We start from the raw sequence: 23,655 nt of genomic DNA, 5'->3' as shown, positions 1-23,655 counted from the left end.
GTGGGTTGGAGAATGCTCCATTAGGAGTAACAGGCGTAAGTTAAGTAAAGTAAGTAAAGAATGTTTATAACGTGGATACTGAATGACTGTACAATGAGACTTGTACATTAGAATTGATAAACTATGTTTATCCTGCTTTAACAAATACCTGGAGTATAGCATCAAGAAGTGAGGACTAAAAAATCATTTGATTCACATCGTTACGTAACGTAGGTATTGGCAATTTGAGGCGCGTGTTTCCCGGGTTGCGCAACAAGTAGGTGTGTGGTCATATATGATCTAGTTTTTGACTACGGATTGTTTTAGCCGGAGTTTTCCTACATGACCAACGGTCTTCATTTAAAATCTTAATGTGTGAATAGACGCTATGTGATTTATTGTGTTCGTTTTCAAAAGGTTTCGTACTGTTTTTTTTTGAGCTCACCAGTGTGTAATGACAAATTAACTCTGTTATGCGCACTGAAAGTAACATCTAGTAAACTATTATTTTGGTTCATTATATTTTAATCGCCATCCAGAGATGTATTTGGTCGCCTCATGTAATTGACTGCCATGACATTAGACACCCAATACCACTTATTTACTTCGAGCTATACCCATGGAATCACTCTTCTTTCTTTTTTGCCATCACTTTGGACTTAACTGTGAATGTGTCTTCTAATGCGAATCTTGATTATCTTTTGTCATTGAATGCCTGAAATGAATTTTTGTGTGTGTGTAGTTGAGTTAGCTACAGAAATGTCTGTTTCATGCTCAGTGTGTTATATGCTGGTCTTGTTCTTATATGACACTTGGTAGCGTAGGATCCACCTGGTAATGATTCGTTTTAGATGCTGAGTTTTAAGTTTTTCCAAATAAATGAACAACGTAAAGAAATTTTCTAAAGTATTACACTTACATGATGTGATCACTTGGTAAATAACTTTATGATTTGTTCATTTTTAGTTGAGGTAATGACTTGGCTTCTGAATGTTCTAATATTCATTTATTAAAATGTATTTTGTGTTTACAACTACAGTTTACCTTTATATTTTGACTGGCTAAACAGAAAAGTACTCATCGTTCCTAACATATCTCATTTAATAATTTTAATGCCGCTAATCATAATAATATAAGATAAAGAATATGAATCGCTGATTGACTTAATAATTTTCTTTTCCCTATTGTGTTTTACTGTTACAGGGAAGAAAGTTTCAACTTCTCATCTTAACAAGTTGCAAATAGTCATGGATGAAGACCAAGTTATCGTTATCGTATGTTCTTATTTTGATGACTCATTCTTTATATTACTATTTCTACCTTCTACCCAGGATGAACAAGATAGGCCGTTTGAGGAAGAACTTATTCGTAATCCACACAATGTTAAATCGTGGCTTAGATACATTAGTATGAAAGCGAAGTCACCCCCAAAAGTGGTTTATATGTTATATGAACGAGCTGTAAAACAATTGCCCGGGAGGTAGGTAGTGATGAGTTTAATATCTATGTTTTGTGAACAGTTATAAATTATGGTATCGTTATTTACGTCTACGGCGTGTGCATTCACGTTCTCTTTGTCCTGGTAGTATTCTGCATGAAGAAACTAATAATGCCCATGAAAGAGCTCTTGTTACAATGCACAAGGTTTTGATGGCTTTAATTTATTTACCGTAAAAAATTTTCTTTCTAGATGCCTCGTATATGGATAGATTATTTAATGTTCTTAATGTCACAAGGATTGATTACTCGAACAAGACATGCTTTTGACAGGGCATTGAAAGCTTTACCAATCACCCAACATGATAGGATATGGAATTTGTATTTAAGATTTGCTGATAGACACGGTCATAAAATTAACGAGACCTGTGTACGAATCTACAGACGATATGTAAAGGTATGTATGTGTGCAGAAATTTTTCTATATTCATAATGTTCTTTATTAATTTAGTTTGCTCCAGATGATATGGAACGTTTTGTCAATTTTCTTATTCAACATGGAAATGCCAATGAAGCCGCAGTTGTCTTATCTGAAATAATCAATGATGATAGTTTTATGAGTCGTGAAGGAAAATCGAAATTCCAATTGTGGAACCAATTATGCAATCTTTTGGTTAAAAATCCTTTGAAGATTACGTCGCTGAAAGCAGATCCTATTATTCGTCAAGGAATTCATCGTTATACTGACCAGGTGAATTTTTTAGTTTACTTTAACCATTCAAATTTGGTTATTTAGGTTGGTGTTCTGTGGAATTCTTTAGCTGACTATCATATACGTTGTGAAAATCTTGCACGGGCCAGAGATGTTTATGCAGAAGCATTGAGTAGCGTCTCAACAGTTCGTGATTTCACTCAAGTTTTTGATGCCTATGCTGAATTTGAAGAATCAATGGCAAAGGCAAAGATGGCTGCTTTGGAACAATCTGATGTTACGGAAGATGGTAGGATATTAATTATAGTTTGAAATTTGTTTCTATATTCTTTCCTTTTCATGGCTTAATAATTATATGAGAAATATAGTGACATTTCCATATATGTTCAGTAAATTACACTACTAAGCAGTTAGTTATTAGACAGTATGGGCACTTAATAACGTGAACAATATTTTTCCTAGAGCTTTTTGTAAATGGATGTACTCTGGTCGATCTATGTACGTTATTCAATCAGGTTGGAGCACTTGAAGTTGCTACACTCAGTTACAATCAACGTAAAACGTGACATAAATATCTGGGTTATCAACCTTTCCCCAATCTTGTTAAAGTGCGTTTTTGAAATTGATAAATCGACTACCATCAACTATAGATATGTTCTGTCATTCAATTTAATGCATTAATGCTTCATTCATTTTCTCTTATAACAAATCGCTTTCTTCGCAGATGAGTTGGATGTCGAATTGTATCTAGCACGTCTTGAATCTCTCATGGATCGTCGTCCTTTACTCTTAAATAGTGTGTTGTTACGTCAAAATCCTCATAACGTAGCGGATTGGTTGAAACGTGTTGAATTATTGAAAAGTCAAGGAGCACGTGAACAGATTGCAGCATTCATGGAGGGCATTACATCGGTTGATCCAGGTGAGTAGCAATTAGTCATGCCGTAAAAGAGCTACAAAAATATCGTTGTAAATACATTTAGTGAGGAATTTTTAGTTTACACCCTAATCCTATCGTTTAGTTGATTTTACCCAATTAATCATTACTGAGCATACATTCAAATCACGTCTTGTTGTGATGCATCTACTTAGTACAGGTTTTGTGTACTCAACTTTTAATAACATGTAATCTGGTGAAGCTAGTAATATTATCTAGTCTCCTAAACCCTAGGTATATGTTGTCAACTTTTAACTCTGTTAGCTACTAGCTAAAATATCAGTGATTTAATTAAACATCCATCACTCAAAGTTTACAGTTATACAGCGAAAAACTAACTTATTTTATGTCCCATTCAAAAACCCAATACTAGTCAAACGTTTTTAAAAATTTCTTCATATCGTCTACCTTTATACAACCTTGTTGCATAAACGTATGGTAAATGAGTGAAGTCTGATCTGTTGTAACATGCATACATACCTTTTTATGAAGATGTATATATTATTTTATCGGCTTCACAGAAAATATTGGTACATACTTGGTATGTATTTGTTTAATGGTCAGATCACTAAAATAAATGGGAGTTGTTATACATGATACCCGACCGTTGTTGCTACCTTGACGTGGTGGTCGGGCTTGCCTATCGTGATGAAGCAACCGAGCTATACTGGCTGGAACAACCGTTCCTCAAGGTCCTACCATGTCAGACAGGTCGATTGAAGAGCGGTAAGACTAAAAGCAACAAACCGAAGGTCCGAAGGCAAAGTCGTACTGCTGACTGTACAGAGGTGTGACAGCAGTAAGGTGTTTCCTTCAGACAACCAGCATGACAGCGATGCTGCCTTCCCACAAGGAGGGGTGGGGTTAGAAAAGGTCGACCCTAAAAATGCACGCCTCACCTTACCTCACGGATTTCCGTCTCCGGCGATAAGGCCCTTTGAAGAACGGAGCTAACATGTCAAAAACCTTCCACGAAAAGGCCGTGCGCGACCGGCCTCAAGCAGTTGTCCCTTGGGCACTGCGGTCACGCTCTCAGGTCGCTGAGACCACCTCTAATCCAATTTCCTTTTCAGGCACCTCCAGAAGAACCCTTCCACGGTGTGGGCAACCGGGAAGTGATAACCGCCCTCATACCTCTAACAGCACTCAAGACCACTGTATTCATAATCAACCTTCCTCTTCAATTCCTATTATTCCTCCATACATGATACTTCTGGTAGATTGAACGAAATTAGTCCCATACTTTCTTAGTTTCTTTTTTGTTCAACGGATCTTCACGTTGGCTTCATATATTTTTATGATCACCAATTAACACGAGTACATTATATGCCTCCTTCTGTTATGTCATTAAAAATAGTCTCAACTCAACTTTCACCATCGGTTAGAAAAATACCAAGACCTATTGTTATAAATCTACATGTGTGCAATATTTGTTTTTGTAAAAATACTGTACATTAATTAAAATTTACTGTTTTAAAGCTAAGGCAACAGCAGGTCGTCCATCATCATTATGGACTGGTCTGTCACGTTTATATGAAGAACATGGTCAGTTGAATGATGCACGAGTAGTACTTGAAAAAGCAACTGGTGTTGCTTTTATGCATGTTGAAGATTTAGCAGCTGTATGGTGTGAATGGGCTGAAATGGAAATGCGTCATGAGTAAGTCCCAAAATTATCAGCTGTGTTGTTCTCTTTTTTCTCTCTTCCTTATATTGTATTTCATTGATATATGATCTAAATCCTATTCAAAGTTGTATAAAAATCCGGAAGGAATTGTAACAGATGTTTTATTTATTTATTTATTTAAACACATAAACATTGGTACGATGAGGCCTAACAGATATGTGGCACATAAATCATTCGATTTGTCTGAGGGCTGGAATACTGTCCGGGTGTCCATACCGAAACGGGGGTTTTCTTAGGGGGCCACACCCCAAGCCTTTGACCTAGAGGTTTAATCCACAAGGCAGTGGAGCAACGTCAGGAGATGCAGTCCCATGGTAGCCGGTGATCAACGATTGGTTCATACGCCATTTGTTTCCTTATGATCCTGAAGCCCATGTTTACCATTGGTTTGGAATTGTGGTTACTCAACTCCCGTATGTGGACTCTCTATGTCCACCGACCAGGATAAAGTGCCGGATGCTTTTGCATTATTGTGACCGATTCTGAACCAATGTTAACCAACGTTTTCAAACATAGATTATTATTATTCTATGAATACATCAATAATAATATCAGTCAGTCAGTAACAGCGTAGAACTTCGTACGTACGCTCATCAGTTCGACTTGCCATACCAGTTATCTTGTATGAAATAAAGAGATCACAATATGAAGTATTTGGTAGTAATATATTTCACAGGAACGTACTGAGTATATATCACTCAGGTAGAAAGCAAATGTAGCGTATACGTATCACTTCGTATGTTGTATGTAGATTAACCCAACAGTCAAAATTGTAGTGTACGAGAAGTAAAATGACAGTCAAATGTGCGGTGTTTTTTTCGGGTTAACAGACCAATCAATCAGTATGTGAATTATTACATAAGTTCATACAAAAACTTAATAGATAGTAGATGAGGGAATATACACGAACAAAATTTAACAAATAATCATTTGAACAAACACAAAATAATTAACAGAATCTCAATTATGATATACTTGTTTACCAGGCTATTTACTTGTTTAAACAAAGATAGATTTGCCCCCAAATGCCCTGGTACGGCCGAGAGTGGGGAGAGTCTGCTCTTCCTCTTGAAATGCGCCCACATGGCCACGCGTATATAGCCTCTGCTAGGGAAGTCCTACTCGCTGCCTTCTCGTGGCGGGGGTTTTGTTTACGAATTTGAGAGGATGAAAAGCGAATGTCTGGCGCTTTAACCGGGTTGGTGGACATGGAGAGTCAACCTAGGGAAGTTGAAAAACCTTCATTCCAAACCAATAGTTCACATGGGCTCCAGTATCGTGAAGGAACAAATGGCGTATGAACCAATTTTCGATCACCGGCTACCATGGGACTGCATCACTTTACGATGCTCCACTGCCTTGTGGATCAGACCTTTAGGTCGAAGGCTCCGTGTGTCGCCCCTAAGAAAACCACTAGCTTCGGTTTGGGCACTCAGGCAGTATCACAGCTCACACACATATCAAATGAGATCTGTGTGGCGCATATGTATTTGGTGCCTCCTTGTACCAATATCTATGTGTTAGAATAAATAAATAAGTAGAGTAATACAAGGATGCTACAATCTCAGCTAGGGTAGGCTGTGACTAAGTATACATAATTCATGACCATAATCACTTTAAATGACGAAGAGCTTTGAAGTTTTACCATCAGTTAAATTGGCATTACTTGTCGAATATCGTACACCTAATTTCATTTCTAATCTCTTGGTATTTAAAACGTTTATTGTATTCATTTCTACTACTGATTACATATGTTATTCATAGTAGTATTAATAAAACCAATGATTATTATCTCTTTTCCCCTTTAAAAATAAGTCAACCTGAAGCAGCACTTCGTTTGTTAGGGAAAGCTACTACTGCACCATCACGTAAAGTCGATTATTATGATCGTTCAGAACCTGTTCAAGCACGACTCCATAAATCTTTACGTCTTTGGTCGTTGTATACGGATTTAGAAGAAAGTTTTGGTACATTTGAAACAACAAAGGTAAATACCGACTATTTCTTTATAATACAAATAATCTAACTAAAATAACTAGTATGTTAGTTTACTTATAACAACTGTAAATTTAAGTACCGATTTAAGGAATGCAATCAATAGAGATAAGTAGCCTAGAACTTTTTGTCTCAAGATGAGTCTTTTTAGCTTGGTTAGTTTAAACATTTAGAATTCTTGTATGAACCTCAACCAGAAATTCTCACAGTCTCTACAAGACTCGATCTAGCTGGCAAAGATTTTAATAGACCACCGTTATTTCGTAGGTTGACCTCCATCAGTGCTCCTGTTTTGTTATCCCACTTGTATGCTATCTTTATTAGTAGCTGTGGATAGTCAATGATGGCTGAATATCCGTAATGAAGTTAAAGCAAGTTGAGATGTTCTAGGTATATACTTTTTTAAAGTAATGTTTGACAACTTATTCATCGAATATACTTCAAGAATCCTATAATTTACAATGGCCTTTTTTGGTAAAAAAATAACTTTTAACAGTATCTTGTTGTTATCCTAACAACAGCTTCCACGTGATCTTTTTATATACCGGAAGTGTTTTGTAGAAAATTAGTTCACAACTAACTGACTGAGGTAGTATTCAGTTCTTTGGTACTCTTGGAGTTATTCACTTGTTATCTTTAACAATGAATTCAATTTAACTTATTTATCAGGTACAGATTAGTGTACTTGGTGTTGAGCTACACTATGAAGGTGAGGGCTAGGGATGCTATCCATGTGATTAAAACGAAAATAGATGGAGCTGAGTTTGGTCCTGTTGCTCAGAGACTAAAAGTCATACGCCTTAATAAATAAACTACCGTTTCGAAAAGATGAATACACCAAGTACATGGCTTCGCGTCATACTATACGTGTATTCGAAGTCTATTAGTGGTATTATTCGGTTGATTAAACAATAAAAAATATCTGAGTTTCATCTAACTCTATGATTATAATAGTTGTGTATATTCTAACGAATGGTTTACGTTACATGATTGTATCCACAGTTCTCATGATTTCGTTTATTTATTTGTCTTAAAAAACCCATATTTACCTACCTTAAAGGTTAATCTTTCTGAAAAACTGATTTAACTATTCTTATATATTTATTACAATATAAGCTAAGCTTATGTTAAAATCATCATTCTGAATTTTATCCAAATGTAATAAAGAACATCGTTCCAGTTGATCTGAATTGGATTATTCCGTTGTTGAGATTTTTATCGAGTTTTGATAAATTTGAATTGGCTTAGTAACCAAGTTGATCATGCGTTAGTGTGTAAAGTGATGATTACTGGGTCCGAATCCCGCAGTGGACATCAACCCTGGGATGCTAATACACCCAGCTGACGAGTCCCAAATAGGTCGAAACGCCTAACTTGGATTCTATTACCAGCCAAATTCTGTCTATTCCATATTATCCGAGTTGGATTACACAAATAATAAACATTAGATGTTGTGAAATATATATGCTTGTTTGCAATCGATTAGTCATTGAATGGTGACCAATGTTATTTATTTCAACTCCGTCTTAGCCCTAATCGAACCCTATCGGTCAACTTGCAATTTGACCACTAGTTTAAGTGACTCGGGATTACATCCATTATGTTGAGATATAAGTTGTTGATTGGAGGTAGTCGTCAGAAAATCCTGAACCTAGGTTTCATACCATTCAGCACTCGTAATCTAGGTAAACCTGTAATCTTGAGGGAACTGATGCTCTCTGGACGTTTCGGACTTTATACACATGAATAGTGCAAAAAGGCGTGAAACCGAGGTCCGGGGTTTTTCATCGACTACATCCAATCAACGCCTTAAAAAACATTTCTGTTTACTACAACAAATGAAACCCGTTTTTTCATAGGAAGAATATTTAATTAGCATAATCATTATTTAATTGTTCTCTTTATTGTAATACTCATAGGCTGCTTATGATCGAATGATTGATCTACGTATAGCAACTCCTCAAATTATTATGAATTATGCATTATTCCTGGAAGAATTAAATTATTTTGAAGATGCTTTTAAAGTTAGTTGAAAATATTCATAATGATTTTGTGTTTCACTTTTTTTAACCACATTGTTTATATCTATGATTAGTCGGATTGGTATATTGTTCCACTATAGTTGGATAGTGTTTTTCTAAATTGTGCATACTTGGTTATTATTGGTACTTTTGTTGACTGATTGATGCATGTATCAATCATGATGAAGATCAGCTGTAGCCTAAATAACTCAGTCATAATATCTCAGGCTGTGAAACTGATCGAAATGGGTTTCAATCACACGAACTGTATCAACTTCTTTGAAATTGTGGGTACATCTTGCTACAAACGAATGCTAGCTAACATGGAACCTATGTGAAACAAGTCTTTCTACGGATTGCTTCAAACAAACCAACATACTTGAGTATGTTTAGTTTCATGCGTAAAACTGATGAACTTACTTAATTCGGTAAATAACAAATAATCCATCTAGCATAGATACAAACTTTGTATGTGGACTCCAATTTAAACTACATTTTTCTGTGTTTGAGAGTTTGTGTCTTACTTATCGGTTTTCTTAAATGAATTAGTTGAAGTGAGAAAGGTTGTAGTTTTCTATTTATTTAATTAAATGTTGAGGGGTTTCTAACTTCTAACACATTGGTATACTCTTACTAGTGATCAAGTATTCTTGTTTTGCACATTTATCTACTGGATATTAGATACTATTTGACTTTTTAATTCGTGGCAGGTGAAATGGTTTATGAGGTCGAATTGTTAAACTATGTTTGCATAACAAATTTACTTGATAATTTAATGATTAAAGCATTGAACTTAAGATAATTTGGTCATAGTTTGACACCTTATTCAACAAATTTTTTGATGTGAATAGTCGGATACTTTAATTAGTTCTAAAATTAAACCATCTCTGTTTGCATAATACATCTTCATAGTTGATTTTTTTGTTCAGTAAGAATGTTTAAATAATATTATATCTCTCGCTGACTTTCAGGTTGAACTTCTTTGTACTTCCAGCACTTGAGTTTAATCCCATATAGAATTTGGTAGGTTGAACGATGAATGTAGGCAGTAATGGTAAGTGCAATTAGAATAGGGGGTACTTGTCTACTGTTAAAGTGCTGTTATGGTTATAAAGGTGGTTGTTACGTCCCGGTTGCCCACAGCGTTAAACGATACTTGATGGAGCTGAAAAAACTGGGTTAGGGGGTAGTTTTTGATGATTTGAGAGCATGAATACAGTGTCCCAAGGTCGGCTACTTGAGGCCGGTCACACACGGCATTTTTGTCAGTAGCTATAGATGTGTTAGTTCTGTACTTTTAAAATCTTACCATCGGAGACGGACACTCGTGGGGCAAAGTGAGATACTCTATTTTCAGGGTTGACCTTTTCTAATTCCTTCCCTCTGATATGGGGAGAAAGTATTGCTTCGAGTGCCGGTTATCTGAGAGAAATCTCATTACCGTCACACTCCTGTATAGTCTGTAATATAACCTTCCCCTTGAACTATGGGTTCGCTACTTATAGACTTACCGCTCTCCAACTAGCATGGCTAACATGTTAAGACTCAAAGAAATATGCCTTTCAGTCAATATACCTTGTCTGATTCACGACGACTTGGAAAACTGACTACCATGTCATCATAGTAGCTACGTTATCAGTAATTCTTGAAATGACTTCAATCTACGATGAAAAATACCTTTGAACTATTTATACAAACTTTCTACCTTAGTCATAACCGTATGGTCAATTATGACCCCCCAGGGTCAGGATTGGTGTATTCTCTAACTTCTAACTAAGAGAAAGTTTGAAGGCTGAAAGCGAACTCAAATATTATCTAGAAAAAACGCTGAGACTCTTAACTTATATACAAAATATTTAATTATGAAAGTATGGCCAGTCAGATAAATAACCTATTGGTATATAAATGATAAATGAAGTTTTCTGTTCATCACATCACCAATGATAATGATATGATTTGTCCTATTGTAATTATTAGTAAGGTTGTTGAGTTATTTCGTTTGTTGATATTCAGTATTGAGAATTACTAATCAGTTTTTGTTGAAATTTACACAAGTAAAAGGTACTTGATATTCGAGTCTTAATATGAACTGTCAACACCTGGGATGAAGGTACACATCCAAGTGACGAGTTCCATATAGGACGAAATATATCGATTGTTAGCATGCAACCTATCTATTTAACTTATGTTTTGTTATATTTTATATATGCAAACAATGTTTGTTTTCCTTTTACATGTTTTTGTTTTCTTAAAGGCATATGAAAAAGGTGTTGCATTATTTCGTTGGCCAAATGTTTACGATATATGGGCTACTTATTTGTCTAAGTTTATTGAACGTTACGTAAGTTTTTTGCATTAGTACATCAATATAATGTAAAAAGTATTTGCTGTGTTTAGTAGATATATATGAACAACTAAAGAATTAGTAAAAGCCAAGGATAAAATGTCTCATTTCAGTGTGCAACTTCCTTGTAGTGTTCACACGTTAATCGTCATATTAAACAACAACTAACTAGGACCTTTTGTAAAGGGAGGGGTTATAATAATTTGTCTAGTTAATATGAAAATTACTGTGGAAAATCATCTTGATATCCTCAGATGATTATAAGAACATGTGTATTAAAATGGAAGGTCCTTGTTATGTAGAAAGACTAATTAGGGTAATATCACTGAAGAGAACTATGAGGTCGTTGATTATTACTATGCCTAAATAAAACATTAACAGTACAAATTAAAAATAATGAGGCTAATGATTAGTAGACAATAATTTTGGGGGCAGAGAAATATGTAACAACAACAATCCTGCAGTCAAATGGACGAGTATAAAACCAAATGCCCTGGTATGGCCGACGATGGGGAGAGTTCATCCTCCCTCTCCAAATGCTCCCACATAGCCACGTGTATACAACCACTGACAGAAATTTTCTATTCACTGCCTCCTCGCGGCAATAGTGTTGTTTACGGAATTGAGAGAATGAAAAGTGAACGTTCAAGTTGGTCTGTATATGGAGGGTCGACTTAGGGGAGTTGGGAAACCTAGACTCCAAATCATTGGTGCACATGGGCTCCAGTGTCCTGAAGAAATAAATGGCGTATGAACCAATTGTTGGTCACCGACTACCGTGTAACTGCATCTCCTGACATTGCTCCACTACCTTGTGTATTAGACCTTTGAGTCAAATGCTCCGAGTGTATCTCCCTAAGAAAACCACCTGTCCCGGTCTGGGTACCTGGGTAGTATCATCACCCACACACAAATCAAGTAAATTGTGTGGCGCATATTTATTCGGTTCCCCTTTGTATCAATATCTATATGTTCAAATAATAATAAAATAAACACATTTATCTTCAAAAAGAAACTTAGCTTCCATAGTTTGATATTTATTATATGTTTGTACTGAAAAGTTCTGTTCTCTTCTTAAGGATTACTCACTTATTAGTTCTATCACAAGTGAACTGTACTTGAAAACAATTTTACTCGTGCAATACTTATCTCTAACCACCTTTCTATTCTATCTTTATTACATTATAAAAAGATTTAGAATAGGTTAGAAAAACAGGGGTATATACAACTAAAATTAAGAAATAATATCAGTCTATAAGGATATTAATTATATTGTGCTAAGATCCAGAATTTGTGCTTAACTTTTATAAGATCATTGTAAGCTATGATTAGTGACTTTTGTTAACATTTCTTGCTTCGGTCAGTGTTTTCTTAAAGTTTCTCACTCCTTGTCCTGATCTAATGCTCTACAATATTTGCTTCAGATTTTACATTGTGTATGACATTCAGTCAGTCACCAACAACGTAGAACTATGTACATATATGCATTGGTTCAAGTTGACATAACTCATTACAACAAGATAAACACCGAATTCACAGAAGCAGTTACTTCAATGGTAGTAAAAAAGAGATTTCATATAAAGATATGATACCAGGAGATAGAGTTAGTTCGTAGAAAGAAAGATATAAAGCAATTTTAATCTCACGGTTTAAGGGAAGACAACGAGTCTATATTACTTACGCGAGAGTGATCGATTCTGAGCCATGTTACTTAGAGTCTCCAACCAAGTAGTCTACATCTACCAATATGACTCAGACCAGAGGTTAATCTATGACACTGACTTCCTAACACTTTTAAATATGCAAAAAGAATGACAGAATTCTTATTGATAAACATTTTTTATTGTTCATTTATTCACATTTAATTACCGGTAATAACTCTAAATCATTGTATTCATCATCATTATCATTATATATATATAGGGTGGAAATAAATTGGAACGTGCTCGTGATTTATTTGAACAATGTCTAGAGAAATGTCCACCGAAATATGCTAAAGGTATGAAAGTGAACTCTAAATTTCATCCATATTATTATTATTATTATTATTATTATTATTATTATTATTATTATTATTATTATTATTATTATTATTATTATTATTATTATTATTATTGTATATGTAATCTGTCTCTGTTTACTTAATGCATAAACTACTAGTCTTTAAAAATGAACTATTATAGTTTTATAATTGACCCTGATTCGGTTTGGGCATCCGGGCAGTATCACAGCCCTCACATATATCGAATGAGATTTTTGTGGCGCATATGTATTTGGTGCCTCTTTGTACCAATATCTATGTGTTAAAATAAAATAAATAAATAAATATAATTGACATTACAGAGTGTTCGTTGTTAGATAATGGTACATAACTCCATTGTGAATTAAACTCATGATTGATTGGGACTGTTGTTCGAGCATAATGTTAACTGAGGTTGTCCATAATATTTTCATTGTTCAGTAATTGTGTTGTTTCTTGCTTTTTGGCCTATATTTCCGTTCATTACCGATTTCACTTCATAGCCTAACCTTCCAAGGTGTTGGGTTTACACTACACTACACTACACTGGATATATTCATTTCAGATAGTTACATATTGCTTCAGATAATCGATTTCAAATCTTTAATGAAAATTACCCTCTATTATTGCACATTAAATTGACAAAAAATGTCCATGTATGCTAGATATCATACAATAAGCCAATTTAGTATCGGTCAAAGTGTATCCGAAGTATCCCTCAACGTGATTAAGAAATCAGCCAAAATGATAAAACACTTGGGAGATTCGCCAATGACTATTAGTATTTGTGATGAATAAATTAGAAAATGTATGAGCATTTTGGCAAAATTTTAAAATTAGGCATAAACACAAGCATAGTCGGTTTCCATTTCCATTCATCGGTACCTACTACTTGTTAGTATTTAAATCCCAGTGGAAGAATTTTACACGTTACATACACACGCAGGTCAGGGGAACCATGCACTCCAAAGCACATGTATAGACGTGAATCCAGTCCCCTTAATAGTTTCTGTTTTTATGTAGATATACGTCGTGTATATACCAGAAAGACATAGATCCAACCGATCTGACTCTCATAGGATATACATAAGCGCAGATACTCTGCACACTGGAAGTGGAAGTCACCGAGTTGCATCATGTGGCAAGCGCTAGCTTGTAATCCTGGAGGAAAACGGAAAAAAGAAAGGTCAAAGAACGCAGTGTTTCGGAGATTGGAAGCAGACATCAAAAGAATGAATAGCAACTGGAAAGGATTGCCCAAGACAGACTTTAATGTATAATACTGGTGGGCCGGTCTATACTCCTACACGGCGGGTAAAAGGCGTGTTAATAAGTGTTGGATAAAATTGGATGGATCCGATCTTACCATTAAGTCATGGATAAGACGGAATTCTTTTGAATTTTTTCATTAGTAACTGGTAATATTTTGTTCAGGTTATATGTTGTATCTATGGTTATAATTCTGTCTGATGACTTTCTTGAAAAAAAATGTATTTATTTATCTATGGATGTATGTTTTTCAGCGTTACATTTATTGTATGCTCGACTTGAAGAACAACATGGACTTGCACGTCGTGCTATTCGTATTTATGAACGAGCTACAGAAGCTGTTCTTCCAGAAGAAAGATTTGAGGTGAATCCCTTTGTGATGAAACTGTCAATCATAAATATCACAGTATCTTGTAATTTATTTATTTATTTAAACACATAAACATTGGGACAAGGCGGCACCAAATATATATGCGCCACATAAATCATTCGATTTGTGTGAGGGCTGGGATACTGCCCAGTTGCCCGAACCGAAGCAGGTGGTTTTCTTAGGAGGCCACACCCTGAGCCTTTGACCTTAAAATCTGACCCACAAAGCAGTGGAGTATCGTGAGGAGATGCAGTCGCATGGTAGCCAGTGACCAACGATTGGTTCATACACCATTTGTTCCTTTAGGATACTGGAGCCAATGTGCATCATTGGTTTGGAATCAGGTTAAAGCGTCGGACATCCGCTTTTGTAATTTACGGGATTGCGAATTGATTTTAATAAATTTTGTCAATGATTTTCATTACAAATTGATGTTAAATAGTTCATTGGAGACTAACTAGTAGTCAAAATAATTCAATCAGTTTCATTTTGGGACTTTCTAACCATGTCTACCTATGGTTGCACAAAAGATTTGACTACTTATCTACAAGTTCTTGCAACTCTAACATCAAGGTTAAAATTTAAGTGCATGCTTAAACTGTACTTTATCTGGGTTTTTCTCGGATCTGCGCCGCTTCACTAACAATCACAAAATATATATGACTGAAATCTGACTATGTGAACCTTTGCCCTTAGTTACTGAATAACTAAACGGATTCTGGTGAAACCGGAGGTTTTAATGCGAAAGCAAGAACTATAATGTCAACCATTTCTCCACTAAGTAAGAGATATTGAGACGATTGCCACTGAAAGATATAGATCACAATCGTGCTATATTGTGAGTTGCATGAAGTTAGAAGTATAGACTATTAAATTCCAACATTGTTATAAATTTTCATATCGTAAACGACACTGGTTTCAATTCCAAATTGGTTCGGTTGTTTACTCACTACTGTGTAGTTTCACATCATTGTTTTAAGTGGTTCCTCAGTTAGTGGTAGTTCATATTAAAAAGTATCTTTTCTAATCCAAGCATTCCTTGACAGTTGTAACATAATTTTTGTATTGTTCTTTTGAAAATTCTTTACAGATGTTCAATATCTATATTCAACGTATTGCCGATCTTCATGGTGTTACGCATACACGTTCAGCGTATGAACAAGCAATAGAACGTTTACCTGAAGAACATTCGCGTAAAATGTGTTTAAGATTTGCTGATCTTGAAAGAAAATTAGGTGAAATCGATCGAGCACGAGCTGTTTATGCTTATTGTGCACAAATGTGTGATCCTCGAGTAAATACAGTACAAAATATTCATATGATTAACATGCTACTGATTATTTTATAAGTAGTTTAAGACCATTTATTGTTTATTTTTATGATAAAACTGCATTAATGGTCTATTTTCTTGATTATGAGGACTTTGATACTTTTTGTTGACAAAGTTAACAATTTGAAAAGTGTACATGTACGTAACTACAATTCTTCTTCATGAAACTACCAAGCGATTGTGAAACTGACATAATAATGTTTTCGATTGATGTATAAATGAATGTATGCCATGCTAAACCTTGACTTCTTAAAGCATTTGAAATATCTTTTATTTAAATTCACATATTTATTTCTGTAAACTCACGTACTTTCATGAAACACTGTCTATGGAATAGTCAAATGTAGTAGAAAGTCTCAGATCACTGAGGTTTGAAGTGTAAGCCGCTTCATTCATGGTGTTATATCTTAAAATAATGTTGGCATCGTGTAAATAGGTCTTATTGTGTAGAAGAATATCAAGATAAATAAGTAATTAGACAATAATACCCGTTTACAAATAGATTCAGTTCATGGAAGACTGAAAGAAAAGAGTTACAAAACTTGTTAAACTTATATTTTCCGGATCCTGTAATGAATAGATATTTGAGTATTTTATGATAGAAACTGTTTACAGATAAATCATTTCTGTGTAAACCATTTAATGATACAGTTACTGTATCAATTTGCTTTAGTCAATACTATCCACAAAGATACTTTACGAGTATGACTGCATGTTTTCAATTTATATGTTCTCTGACCTCTTCTCTGGTAAAAAAGAAATTCATAAATCAACATTTCTACCACGTTGCTCATAATTATTTCCCTCATTTTTCTTCATATAGACTGAAACACAATTTTGGCAAATATGGAAAGAATTTGAAGTAACACATGGTAATGAAGATACTCTACGTGAAATGTTACGAATTCGACGTAGTGTACAAGCAACTTATAATACACGTGTTAGTTTTGTTGCAAGTCAATTACAATTGAATGAAGAAAATCCAATAACAAATGGTAAATAATTTATGTTTTCTTTTTATTTCAAGATATTTCATAGAGGATTAATTCAGCAGTACATCTTATACATTGGTTCTTTTAGAAATGGATTTTGTAGAGATTTTGGTAATTTTATAGTTGAGTTTATGAGTCAATTATAGCTAGACCACCGTGAAAAACCTGGAAGCATGATGTTACTACTACAAAGCTTCCTGTTGTTTACCTTCATCTGCTTAAAATCAAATCTCTATTTGGTTATTGTTTACTAGATTAGTGTATTTGTTATCATACAGAGCACTTTTTAGATCTTTAGAAAGTCTAATAAAGTTTACTAGTTTTGTAAACTTGACACATCTAATATTCTAATAGCATAATTTATATCCTATAATTTCAGAATACAAACTTCAGCTTACTTGCATATTTGCACTCTTTGTATATAGTGAATATAAGTTTATTTTATTAATCCTGATTAAGATAATACTATATGCATGAATACTTTATCCCTCCAAATGCCCTGATACGGCCAAGAGTGGGAAGAGTCAGCTCTTTCACTCCAAATGTTCTCACATAGACACGCATATACAACCACTGACAGGGAAGTCCTACTCACTGCCTTCTCGCGGTACCGGTGTTGTATATGAAATTGAGAGGATGAGACGCAAATATCGAGGGCTTAAACCGGGTTGGTGGATATGGAGGATCCATCTAGGGGAGTTGAAAAACCACAATTCCAAACCAATGGTACACATGGGCTCCAGTATCGTAAAGGAAGAAATGACGTATGAACTAATTGTTGGTCACTAGCTACGATGGAATTGCATATCCTTACGTTGCTCCACTGCCTTGTGGATCAGACCTTTATGTCGAAGGCTCCGAGTTTGGCCCCCTTAGAAAACCACATGCTTCGGTCTGGAAGCCCGGGCAGTATTACAGCACTTACATAAATCGAATGATTTATGTAGTGCATATCTAATTGGTGTCCTCTTGTACCAATGTTTATGTGTTTAAATAATAATAATAATAATTCAATTGATTCGTTTTTCTACTTACAATATTTGAAATGATGGAGAAGATTAGTGGCTCAGGTGTGATGATTTAAGTAGAGTTTTGTTCTCTAAGCTGGATAGTTGATCGTGGAGCTTTATACCGGTGATATTGTTCGGAAGAACAATGAAAACACCATGACCAAACGCTTTAGATGAGAGAACAAAACTCCATGTAAAATGACTCTATAATATATGTACATGTCTGTGGAATATTTCAATTCATGAATTAACTTAATTTTTTCTGTATTGAAATATTAACAAATTAATGTTCAACTTGTTAGCTTTCGTGGAATAAATAAACTAGAAATATGAAATCATCAAATATCTTGGAAATGCTGTCCTACTATCTTATTGTTATACTGAATAAAGCCGTTAATAATAATAATAATAAAGTATCAGTCATAGATACTGTTTTAACTTGTGGTTTTGTGCCCTGTTAATGTATAACCTAGTGATACGGCCAAATAGAGAATAGTGACTTATCAACTGGGTCAATGAACCCGTACGAGTAATTTAGATTTCTTATCGGTCCTTCTTCCTGCCTAACCCTACCTGTTAGAGTCCAGAACATCAATCTCAGACTCTGCTATGAATCATGTATTTTAAACGTACAAACCAAACAGACCACATCATACCATAAAATGGGAAACAACGTTTGTACAAGAATTAGCCAGAAGTGGCTATGAATGTGGGAGATAGTAATAGATAGACTGGGTATAACTCAAGTCTAGTAAATCGTATAATAACAGACTGTAGGTCAAAATAAAGTTTATAATAAGAAGAACATGAATATGAATAGTTTAGTTACTTAACAATTATACAATAAAAATATACTCATAATTATTGGTCCAGAAATAGATTCCCACAGTTACCATTCATTACTCTCATCGGGATATAACAGATACATGAACCGTATACTTTATACTCCTCATCATTTTTTGTTGACTTCCACTACTCTGTATTATTGTACTATTCTTTCGGACTAGATGCTGCATTGTTTTGTAGCTGTTGATGAACTAATGTGGTATGTGCTACTTATATTGACATAAGTAGTATATGATGTTAGTCGTGAACAGAAGGTCTGGGAGCAGAGATAAGAGGATGGAACAGTAAATAATGGAAACAGAATGTAATTTGTATGAAAATGCAAGAATAATAAAGTCTAAGTCATTTTGAGACAATCGATGAACATTTTGCAAATTACGTGCTTATTATTTGATTGTTAGATTTTATTAATAAGTCCTGTAATGCTGTGTTAAATACATTCGATTGTCCTCATTGGTGTTCTTGTTCACTACATTAATATAGAGAGTGTCATGAATTGAGTGAATCTTCTCTGTTGTTATTACAATCTGTTCAAATCTGTCTTCTTAAGGATAATCATTATTCTATCCATATAGTATCATATAATGCATACCGGTTATGATCATCTTGATAAAATTCCTTAACTATTGACTTTCATTCCATTATCATTATTCTTTTTTTTTCTTTTGAAATAATCAATCAATATTTGTGTGTATATAGCACCAAAAGATGAAATGCAAAAATTAGATAAATCACAAACAGAAATTAATATTATAAGTACCAAAAGTAGTTTAACTTGTGGTCGTCCTATGGTACAATTTCAATCAGCTGGTATAAAACAATTAGGTTTAATGAATGAAAAAGATGATAAACAACAAAAAGCTAGTGCTAACATTGAAGAGATTGATATCAATGTTGATGAAGGAGAAGAGGAAGAGGAGACCGATGATGATTCAATGGGAGAACAAGAATTAAAAGAAACAATAAATGAAGATAATATTGAATGTAGAGTATCTAGTAAACGACGAAGAAAAGATCATCCAGATGGTAAGCTCGTTATTTAAATCAATTGTTGAATAAATGAATTTTAGATATTTGTGGTAATTTATTAGAAGTAATTGCAAAGAAATCATTGATCTCATGTTAGTTGACACTCCTCATTAACGTGTATATATATATATATATATATATATATATATATATATATATATATATATATATATATATATATATATATATTCGGAATCTCGGTAGAATTCATGCTCTAACCAAAAAGATCCCACGTCTTATTTCACTCATTATCTTCTAGACAAAGGAAGTGGCTACTGATGGACGGAATTTCATGCCTGAACTGTGTTGTTTATTTATATCTGAATTAAAGGTTTCATGTCGACTGGTCCTAACTGCTTATTAAATTTCTCCATTACAATTAATGAAAGAGACGGTTGGATGAAAGTTAGGGGTGGTCAAACCAAAACGTGGCATCAGTCATTGAAGTCACTAAATTCTAGTCTGAACCATGTTGGGAGATGCAGACTACTTGGTTGGGGTCCGCGTGACATGGCTGAGAATCGATCACAATGGTGTAGATGTATATACTCTCTATCTTTCGTTAACCTATGGGATTAAAGTTGTTTTATATCTTTCTTTCTACCAACTAATTCTTTCTTCCTGTATTATATGCTTATATGCGATATTTCTTTTGTATATTACCACCATTGACTTAACTAATCCTATGAATCCGGTGTTCATCTTGTTGTGCTAGCTAATGAGGTATGGCAACTTGGATCGATGCAAAGATGTGCCTGGTCCTACGTTGTAGCTGACTCAACGAATAGATTTTTATGTTTATTTACCACTAAATATTTGCTATGTTTGAAACGATTACAAGTTCGCCTAGTCTGAGAACAGAAAAAAGTCTCTGTGACTAATGACCAAGAAGCTACCTATTCTGATGCGCCTCAGCCCCGCTAAATAGAGAGTAAAGTCCAAATTCGAAATGCGGAAATATATTCCGCAAGTAGCCAGAAGCACAAATCAAATGTATACATATACAGCATAAAATTGTCCCTTAGATGTGTTATAAAATCACATACTAAAAGATACAACAAACCAATAGCATTTAAGATCCTCCCAAGTGAGTAATACAACGTGAAGGTGAAAATGAGCGTTTTTTTGGCATGAAAACAAGGGGATTCAAATGTTTAAAATAAAATTACAAAAATAAAATAGTTGCCAAGTGAGTTCTCCAGGGGATCTAACATTCTCAACAATATTCAAACAAGATTATCATGTTGTTATATTCATTCATTCATGGCTCAAAATCGTTTGCAATGGCGCAGGTGCATACACTCTTTGTGTTCTCCCAAATTTTAATCTAATGATTCCTCCTTGTCTCTTTTCTCTTCGCAAATTTATTTCACTGTATTATACTCTTTAAATAACATCTCCGAACCCTAATCTTCCTGTACTACCTCTACCACTACACGATTTTAATTGACCACTGCATCTCTGTGCTAATGTGGTATGGCAACTCGGACTGATGTACGTACATACGGAGTTCTACGTTGTTAATGACTGACTGACTGTTATATTCATTATCAAAAAAAGAAAAAGATTTACTATTTATTTATTTATCATACTATACATTTAGATATTGATATTGAAAATCAACCTGTTCCATTGGCGGTATTTGGTAGTTTAAAGAAGGCCGATGATGATGATGATGATGAGGACAGTTGATAATTGACATCATGTATACATTATTCTTTTATTATTATTACACTATTGTTTGTGTACAGTAGTTTATCATTCTGAAATGAGATTTATTTTGAGAAAAAAAACTGTGTGCATGCGTGTGTGTGTGTGTGTACGTGTCTGTATATGCGACCATTGTACATTGAACACATTGTGTATATTTGACTTTTCAATGTTCATTATCCACTATAATAATGTGTATTACATTCATTTCAAATAGAAATATTCTTCTTTTGTTTTATTGTTTAAATAAATGGATTTCTATGCATAGTACTGAATATTTTGCATAGAGTAATTAGTACATTCTTAAATGGAATCAATATCTGATATATTAAGATAATGTAGGTCATGAATATAATAAATGAATACAAGCATTTGATTGTATATAGAATTAATTTGTAGTTAGCATTTCTTCTAGCAAGTTAGTTTTCTACGGGATGGGGTCGCTAACTCCATACTCAACTCTCTTTTATCTGGGCTTGGAACCGGTAGTATCTCCAGAGGGGCTCCAGGCAGAGTTAGGGTTAGGACACACATTGAGGAAAGTTCCCAAATGCGTTGCAAGGCAAACCCTCACATGAAATCTTCAAGGTCAAAAGAAAAGAGGAAGAACATAGAACACATTACGTCGAGAAATGGAGACAGACATGAGAAAAATTGGATAGAACTGAAAAGGAAGGCCCAGAACAGAGTGGGGTTGGAGAATGCTGGTCGGTGGCCTATGCTACACTGGGGGTAACAGACGTAAGTAAGTAAGAATTAATCTTATCATGAAATAACATTGAAAGGAAAGAGAATTGAAAAACTGCTTCATTTTGCTATGTTCGTTACTTGATTAACACAGAATACCGTAATATAACTACAACACTCAAACGTATAGAAACCTACAGTCGCAAAAAAGTCAGAATACAGAAGCTGGAGAAGTGTTTGTTCGGTAAGAATCAAAATGTACGGGAAATCATGCGTATTTATAGGTATTAGCGTTTGTTATAAAAACGTCATAATCCAGTCAACCCATGAAGAGGCATGTAATGCTAATGGTAACATGCCACGTTGATATCCTAGAAAGCTCCATCACGTTCTGATTAAATGGGAACTCTTCGACTTCGTTGTAGTTTTCGGAAGCCGTCTCAACACCTTTTAGTTCAACGTTCGTCAATGCGATAAATGAAATTCTAACATCTTGATAGCTATGAGTTAACCAAATAGAACAAAGATATCTCCGTATATACTTAGCTTGAATCGTAAAGTATACTGATAGATAACTTGTATACTGTTATTAAGATGACGATAATTAATCCTTGAAATGCCCAGAATCAATAACCGAAATTGTAAATTTAAAATGATTCTTAACCTAAACGACAAGACATACCTTCTGTTTAGGCGTTTTGTATGTTAAAATACCATCCGAACTCTTAATATATGGAAATGACGTTTCTCCTTTTGATTGATTATTTGAACCAACACTGTTACATTACTCTCATTTTATCGCCATTTATAGTTAGTTGTTTGATAAATATTCAAAGTTTCCTAGTTGTCTGAGAAGTCTCCCAAGGTCGTCAGCATATTATGCATCTATCAGACAGGGGTTTTTATGAATATTATAGTAATTTACTGGTTGAATTCATGAATCATTTAAAGCTGTTTCACCATGGAAAATCTGGAAGTATTGGACGGCCGTTTCGTTCTAGTTTGGGTCTCCTTAGTAATGCGTATCCACGATCCCGCTCTCGGGATTCGAACTTGTCATACTTTTACCGAATAATGTACTAAATATATGAAAGTCAGAAGCTTTAAGTAACTTTATACTACTTAGTTGATTTCTACATACCCGTCTGATCAGTTTTATGTTTTTCTGTAGAGTAAAAATCGAAAATTTTAAATACACGACGTTGTAGCTGAGCTTCTCTGTGCATGTTTCAGCAAATACACATCGTTTATTATTAAAGGCGGTTATATATTGATCACGG

General features: G+C 34.5%; 1 protein-coding gene across 1 annotated transcript; it reads left to right on the top strand.

Annotated features, from left to right (window-relative positions):
* The first annotated feature begins 230 nt into the window (after nt 1–230).
* XAB2 (Pre-mRNA-splicing factor SYF1) lies at nt 231–21,953 on the top strand. The gene is made up of 18 exons (XM_051217270.1): nt 231–260; nt 1,183–1,253; nt 1,311–1,459; nt 1,500–1,623; nt 1,670–1,873; nt 1,928–2,167; nt 2,213–2,417; nt 2,853–3,050; nt 4,545–4,725; nt 6,568–6,739; nt 8,667–8,771; nt 11,023–11,109; nt 13,036–13,111; nt 14,656–14,765; nt 15,862–16,065; nt 16,925–17,096; nt 19,649–19,975; nt 21,582–21,953. The coding sequence occupies exons 5-18, from the start codon at nt 1,670–1,672 to the stop codon at nt 21,668–21,670; spliced, it is 2,370 nt and encodes a 789-aa protein (XP_051064648.1). The 5' UTR covers nt 231–260; nt 1,183–1,253; nt 1,311–1,459; nt 1,500–1,623; the 3' UTR covers nt 21,671–21,953.
* The last annotated feature ends 1,702 nt before the right edge of the window (nt 21,954–23,655 follow it).

The sequence above is a fragment of the Schistosoma haematobium genome, chromosome 5 (assembly GCF_000699445.3).
Source record: "Schistosoma haematobium chromosome 5, whole genome shotgun sequence".
NCBI lineage: Eukaryota > Metazoa > Platyhelminthes > Trematoda > Strigeidida > Schistosomatidae > Schistosoma > Schistosoma haematobium.
The sequence above is the reverse complement of the archived record's forward strand: the minus strand, read 5'-3'. Positions and strand labels throughout refer to the sequence as shown.